A 7,360-nucleotide genomic window follows, 5' to 3' on the forward strand; every position below is an offset into this window, starting at 1 on the left:
GACAAAAACAAAATCAACACTATATAAAGGTTACTATTCACGCTTTTGCATCGATCGGACGACGACAACGCTTGTGGATTTTTTCTTCTTGGAGGCGTTGCTTTTGGAGAATCTTTTTGTGGTTCGGGTGTTGTCTTCGGTGGTGGTTAGAGTGCTGTTGTTGCGAGTTTCATCACCAAGATGGGGTCTTTGTTTTCTCTTTCTCTCTTTTTTATTTTTTTCTTGGCTGTGTGCATTCTTGATGTCTTTGGGCATCATGTTGGTGCAGAGATTGGGTGTAATTGGTATCTTCACGATATTAATATATTTCCCTTATAAAAAATCACGCTTTTTGTATTCACAATTTTTTATTTTTGTTTTAGCAGTGGAGCCGGTCGAAGCTATTTCCTCGCGGAACCTTTTCCACGAGGTGTAATACCAGATCATGTTTGATTCCAAAAGGTTGAAGGAATTTTTGACTCTTTGAATATACTAAATTAGTTTTTCCAATCCAGGTCCATTGGGACCCGAGACACACTGGGTATTTCCGCGTAAAATGATACTAGTATATATACTGGAACTTTACAAGTAGCTAGGTGCATGTAAATATTAGAGCGCTGAAATGATCATACTGTATGTTCAGAAGTGAGATGAACTGAGACTGTTTTTGTCCAAGAGTCAATTGTGTTTTGTCACAGCAGAAATGGCCCTCTTTTATATAAACAAATGATCCAATCATAAACATCTTTTGTCTAAGCTAGTAGAGTACAACGGGCGATGGCAAGGCATATCACTTGGAAAGATGCTAGCTACTAGTACAACACAAGCCTCTCTGGTTCTACTGCTAATCAATTAATAACTCTAGTTGCTAGTACTTCACTGATCTCTACTGCTGCATGCATGCCACCAGACAAGGGGATGGATCACTAGATCATCCAACATCTCAAACTCATCTGGTGCTTCAACTCAATCACCACCCTGGCCAGCATTATTTCCTCTCCCCTGCTAATCACAAACGCAAAGAGAGAGAGATGAGAGCATATATACAAATCAGATTAGAACTAATCATCTGGGTAAAAAGTTAATCTGAGTATCAAGTACTGTATTATTATTTTTATATTGCACAAAGATGTGTGCATTGCACAGGATGCTACTAGTAATTAATTTTAGTTCCACAGTGGTATGATGCCTACTTTTACTGAAACTTAAGTGCAGAATCATATCACTTTACCTAGACGTTGTCAAATGTAGGGTCCTCCCTTTCACTGCTGGAAGGAGCACATGTAGTTACTGAACATCACTTGATTGAACAGTTCGTGCCTTGGCTCACCTACTGTTTGCATCATGTAGCTGCTGCTGCTGCTGCCGTTGTCCTGGAAAATCATGCACACATGGGCAGCCTCATCAGCACGGCAGGGATGTACATTGAACAGTGCTTTGGAATTGGGTCCTGAATGATCGATCATGTAGAGAGAGAGAGAGAGAGAGAGAGAGAGAGAGAGAGAGAGAGAGAGAGAGAGAGAGAGAGAGAGAGAGAGAGAAATGGCCAAACCTGGGTGCCTTGAAGTGAGTAGGGTGGGGAGGAGGAGGAGGTGCCTGTGTCCATCATGGCCTGAGATGGAGCTGGGCTAGATGATCTGTTCATGGGAGGACCAGTAGGCAATGCCGCTGCGTCATGGAACATGCCTTCAATCTTCTGAAACAACAAAGTTATTTCCAAAATGTGTAAGTTTTGAATCAGAAAGATAAGAAATATATGGTCTATCATAATGAATATATATGTTCGAGCATATTGATTTCCCCGTACTTGTGATTGGTCACTGAAGGCAGCCCCACTCTCCATGCCAAAACCATACACCACAGGGCTCAGGGAAGCAATCCTCATGGACAGGAACTGAATGACAAATGAGAACTTGTTAATTAACTGAGGACATCTCCAAGGCTTGAGTGCCTTTCCTATATATATAAATGTCGATAGTTTTTTCTAACTTGGGTACCTCAACTTGGTTTTGCAGTGACTGCACATAGTTGATGATCTCATCCAAAATGAGAGCCTTCCCAGTGACCTATACACAAATCAGTGCACATTTTTCCTTCCAAAGTTAGTACCCCATGCACAACAAGTTATTTCAAGTGCAGCGGTGATTCTAATTAGGAGTGGTCAACTAACTTATAACCTTGTCACAGCCAGGGACCAGGGACTGCAGCATCCTCATCCTCTCACTGATCCTCTCCCTCCTCACCTGAAGCAAGAAAACAAAATGCCACAGCATATGAGTAACAAAAATAGGCCCCAAAAACCAAGCTAAGATAGCTACAACCACAGAAGAGAAAAGATAGTGAAGAAGAGCAGTAGTACCCTCTCTGAAAGGCTGTGGCTATCTGTTGCCTGCCCTCTCCTTGCCCTCACATGGATGTACCCCTTTGGTTCCTCCTCCTCCTCATCCATCTCCTTGCCCTGCTTTTTGCCTCCCCTCTTCCTGGTACTCTCCTTGGTTTCCTAAATTATTTTTCAGTCACAAACAGGAAAATCCATAAGCAACAGCAATAATGATAAATATGTTTCAGAACAATCATGGAAGCTTCCATATATGCTATGGAGTACCTTGGAGTGGGCAGAGTTGAGGCTGGCAGTGTCTTCCTTGGGCTTCCTCTTCTTCTCCACAGAAGCAGTGGCCACAAGAGGAGTGTCAAGAACACCAGACGAGCCCTCCAGTGAGGCGGCTGCATCCTCAGGGTTGCCATGGCAGAGCAAGAAGCTGCCGGCATTGGCGAGGCCATACTCCATCTGCTGGGGGAGGTGTGAGAATCCTGCCATTTCCCAACAGCCACTAGCTAGCTAGCTACCCCTTGTGTTGCAGATGAGGTTTTCTTGGCAAGGAGGAGGGGTTCAGAGAAGGGCCAACAAAGTTTTTGGCTCCTTGATGTCCCTGCTGCCGGTTTATATAAAAGTTGGGGAGGGGTATAATGGTAGAGAGAGAGGAGGAGGTGGGAGAGTTGCATGATAAGACCAAATCATCACTGCATCTCTATTAATGGAGAAGATGGCAGTGTGGGCAGTGTTGAGAAAGGGCCCCCATGTCTCTTGTTGTAGGATGGGAATTAATAATGGAGGAGATGCCCATCATATATGAGTTTAGTTGATACTAGGAAATTTTTGTGGGGTGGGGGAGGGGCTGGGGTGTTTTAATCTGATAGGTAGGAGCCCCTTTCTCTTTTCTGTCTCCCAAGCTGAGTGTGGAAGCACACAACACATTTTTCCTACTTTGGCTACAGGCTACGCATTTTCCCTACAAATTACTCCCTCTGTAAAGAGATAATTTGTTTAAGTACGTGCATTAGCTTGGTCAATTGACTACTGATATCCTCTTGTCCCAGAGAAAAGCTTCTGACTTTAAATCTAGCTACCTTCTGAGACATAACCTGCAAAGGTAATTAAGTGCTCCTAAAAGATAACCTGCTCACTGTTCTGTGCATATAAAGTCGCTGCATCAATAACTGCAAGCTGAAAGCCTGAAACCCCCCATGACAGTGAGTATTAACTACATAATACTCAAGTGCTGTGACAGAGTTTTTCGGACGGTAGTCAAAAGAGTCTTCTCGGTGAGAATACTACCGCTTCCATCCATGTCAGTCGCCGGGCACGTGTTAATTTTCTTTCCGTTTGTGGTTTTGACCGCATTGCAGAATGCAGATAGTACTTTCCTGGGAATTGTAGTTTGATCAGAAGGAGGGGGGGTTGTCTGGATGAAATAGGATTAAGTATACAGTTTCGCTAATTCTCAGTCAGCTGGGAATCAACTATTTCTTATTATAATATAAAGAGTATGTCAATTAACTTACTAATTGAAAGGAATACTAGAACTTCCTTTTTAAAATGGAAATTGGCTATTTCTACATAGCGAGGTCGTGTGCGATAAACAGTACACGCACAATTTGGGGAGGGATTTTTCCTCTAGTGTATTGTACTTCCTCTGTAAACTATTATTATAAGAAAGGTGCGATAAGATGTTGAAAATATGAGCAAATTACTACGTGATTTAATCCGAATAAACAGAAGATAAATCATGACAGCACTAGCAGAGATTAAACTAATCATGCGAACTAGCATAATAGATGAACAGATCACATCTATGGCACATACTAAAAACATGAATTCTACCACGATCTCGAACAAAAAGGATAGAATCACATACGGTGCAGCGGGAGCAGCACCGCCGGCGTTGACGTTGTCGCCCATGTCGTTGAGGATGAGGTTGCCGAGGTCGGGGAAGAAGTCGTCGTTGGCGAAGTCGTCGCTGCTAGCAGTCGTGCGAGTGCGCTCCCCAAAAACCTGATCGCCCCTCTCCCGTACAGGATCACGAGAAGCGGGGTTCCGGAGGCCTGCTGTCCCTTCTCGCGGTGCATGCCGGAAGGAGGGATGGAGAAGACTTGCGTGGCGCCGCAATGCTCTGGAACGGTGGTGCGAAACCATATGATGCAGCTGCGGCTAGGGTAGACGTCTGCCTGACTATATAATGCGGGCCGGGTAGGTCGGGGAGAAAACCCCACGTCCAAGTAACAGCCCCATGATCCAAAAGGATCGGAAACGGCTGAGTAATTAACGTGTCCATTAATTATTAATTAAGACTTATTGTTATTCCCGAGCAGCAAAAATATAGATAACGTGCATAGCTCTGTCCTCGGCTCGGCTCATTCCCGCAGCGTGGCACAACGCGTCGTGACGAGGCGTGGCGAGCAAGGAGGAGGAGCGCTTGTGTAGGTCTCCTCTTCTCATGCTCATACAAGTGGTAGAAGAGCTCACCTTATAAAGAGGTGCAACTCTTTCTCAACTTCCGGGGTGGGACTAAACTTTAGTCTCACTCATACCACTCACATGTGTGCATGAATGGGCCAAGAGAATTTCAGAATTTTAGTTGGGCTTTGGGCCAAAAGCCCACTAGCAAATTCCAACAATCCCCCACAAACTCTCATTGGCACATTTCATCATTTAGTTCCAAATCATTGTTTATATACCGGTGCTCAGTGGAGACTGTAAAGTTGAACTCCCACTTAGAGGTTTATGCTAGACTAGATCACAACTTGAATAGGGACCATGCTTTGAACTACAAGTTTTCTGCGAGACTAGTTTCACATAAATTCTTGACCGATACTGGGCTGCCGCAAGGCTTCCCCGCGGGTGGAGCGTATACGTCATACTCCAGGGTCTTTCATGAATTTATTAGAGAGCACCCAATTCTCACAGACTACGACGTTAAGAGTCGAATTCATATAGGTGTGTTCCTCAGGAGATGCTCTGCAGGGCAACATCTCTGCTTACCCGAATAAGCCACTTGGAACACATTAAGATAAGTATCAACTTGCCACGCAAATCAGGAGAGTATTGCATCTTCACGGAGTGGGATAATTAACACAGGGATACTCTCCTCCCAGCTGACCAACAGCTTGTCTCCCACTTCTACTTCACGGGATCTCCGATCACATAGAGTGGGTTACCACTGTGGACAATGCATGCGATGGGTCTCAAACCCATCTCCATCGATGCATTATCTATCACATTACGTGATAAACCCTTTGTGAAGGGATCTGCCAAGTTTTTCGATGTTTGGATATAATCCAACGTAATAACTCCGGAGTTCCTCAATTTTCTGACAGATTTTAGTCCCCTCTTCACATGCCTTGAGGACTTCATATTGTCCTTAGAACTGTTTATCTTGATTATCACAGTTCATCAGGATAGGGGGTATTGGTTTTTCAACCATAGGTAAGTCCTCAAGACCTCACGAAGCCACTCTGCTTCAACAGTGGCTGTCTAATGCTGTGAGTTCTGCTTCCATAGTTGACCTCGTTAAGATGGTCTGCTTGCAAGACTTCCAGGAAACAATGCCACCACTAAGTGTGAAAACATAACCACTTGTGGCCTTAATCTCATCAGCATCAGATATCCAGGTTGAGTCACTATAACCCTCCAGTACCCTTGGATACCCGGTGTAGTGAATCCCATAGCTCGCAGTGCCTTTCAAGTAGTGCATAACTCTCTCAAGAGCACACCAATGATCATCTCCCGGTTTTGACACAAACCGGCTCAGTTTGCTCATAGCAAACGAGATGTCAGGCCTCGTGGCACTCGCCAAATACATAAGCGGGCTAATAATCTGAGAGTATCTCAGTTGATCTCTAGCAATCCGTTGATTCTTTCGAAGCAACAAACTAGCATCATATGGAGTTGGAGAAGGCTGGCAGTCACTATACCCAAAACGACTCAAGACCTTTTCCACATAGTGAGACTGAAGCAGTGTAATCCCACCATTCTCATCTCTCAACAGCTTGATGTTTAAGATAACATCAGCTACTCCTAGATCCTTCATCTCAAAACAGCGAGATAAGAAATCCTTAACCTCCTTGATTAAATCAAGTTTGGTTCCAAAGATCAGTATGTCATCGACATACAGACAAAGAATAACTCTTTCGCCCCCACCATGGCGATAGTACACACACTTGTCACCATCGGTTACTTCAAAGCATGCAGGAGTTAATGTTCTTTCGAACTTCTCATACCACTCTTTAGGAGCATGTTTAAGACTTTAATAACTTCCACACCTTTCCTTCCTGACCAAGTACTACAAAACCATCGGGCTGATCCATGTAAATTTCCTCCTTCAACTCTCCATTGAGGAAAGCCGTATTAACGTCCATTTGATGAACGAGATGACCGTGTGAGGCAGCCAGTCATAGTAGCACCCGAATAGTGGTCAGTCTAGCCACAGGTGAGTAAGTATCAAAATAGTATTCACCTTCTTTCTGGGTATAACTCTTAGCCACTAGCCGTGCCTTGTACCTTTCAATCATACCATCAGGTCTAAGGTTTTTCTTGAACACCCACTTACATCCTACAGGTTTGCACACATAAGGACGACCAGTGATTTCCCAGGTTCCGTTAGCTAAGATGGAATCCATCTCGCTACAGACAACTTCCTTCCAGTAGTCAGCATCTGAAGATGCATAGGCTTTTGAAATAGTCCTGGGTGTGTCATCCATGAGGTACACAATGAAATCATCACCAAAGGACTTTGTGGTCCTCTGTCTCTTACTCCATACAGGAGTTTCATTGTCATCCCCAACAGGATTCTCAACGTGTTCCATCGCAATGGTGGGTTCAGGAATTACAACAAATTCCTCACTAGATGGAGTAGGTAAAGGCTATCGTTGACATTTTTATTGAAAAGAGAGTTGCAAAACATTATTATAAATAACCGAAAGCAAATCCTAACGAAAGAAAATGACGCTCCAAGCAAAAAATCATATCATGTGACGAATAAAAATATAGCTCCAATTAAGGTTACCAATATTGTCGGAGACGAAAGAGGGGATTCCTTCCGGG

General features: G+C 44.0%; 1 protein-coding gene across 3 annotated transcripts; it reads right to left on the bottom strand.

Annotated features, from left to right (window-relative positions):
* Positions 1-643: 643 nt before the first annotated feature.
* LOC109751768 (transcription factor BC1) lies at positions 644-3,040 on the bottom strand. Of its 3 annotated transcripts, none has more exons than XM_020310657.4 (8): positions 2,585-3,040; positions 2,339-2,479; positions 2,157-2,222; positions 1,977-2,045; positions 1,787-1,873; positions 1,532-1,675; positions 1,211-1,352; positions 644-981 (listed from the first exon to the last, which is right to left on the bottom strand). In XM_020310657.4, exons 1-7 carry the CDS (start codon positions 2,795-2,797, stop codon positions 1,242-1,244), a joined length of 831 nt encoding a protein of 276 aa, XP_020166246.3. In that variant the 5' UTR covers positions 2,798-3,040; the 3' UTR covers positions 644-981; positions 1,211-1,241. The 3 variants fall into 3 exon arrangements, with proteins under 3 accessions (XP_020166246.3, XP_040246557.2, XP_040246556.2); XM_040390623.3 differs by having other exon boundaries at positions 1,532-1,672; positions 2,585-2,949; XM_040390622.3 differs by having other exon boundaries at positions 810-984; positions 2,585-2,944.
* Positions 3,041-7,360: the final 4,320 nt, after the last annotated feature.

The sequence above is a fragment of the Aegilops tauschii genome, chromosome 5 (assembly GCF_002575655.3).
Source record: "Aegilops tauschii subsp. strangulata cultivar AL8/78 chromosome 5, Aet v6.0, whole genome shotgun sequence".
Classification (NCBI taxonomy): Eukaryota; Viridiplantae; Streptophyta; class Magnoliopsida; order Poales; family Poaceae; genus Aegilops; species Aegilops tauschii.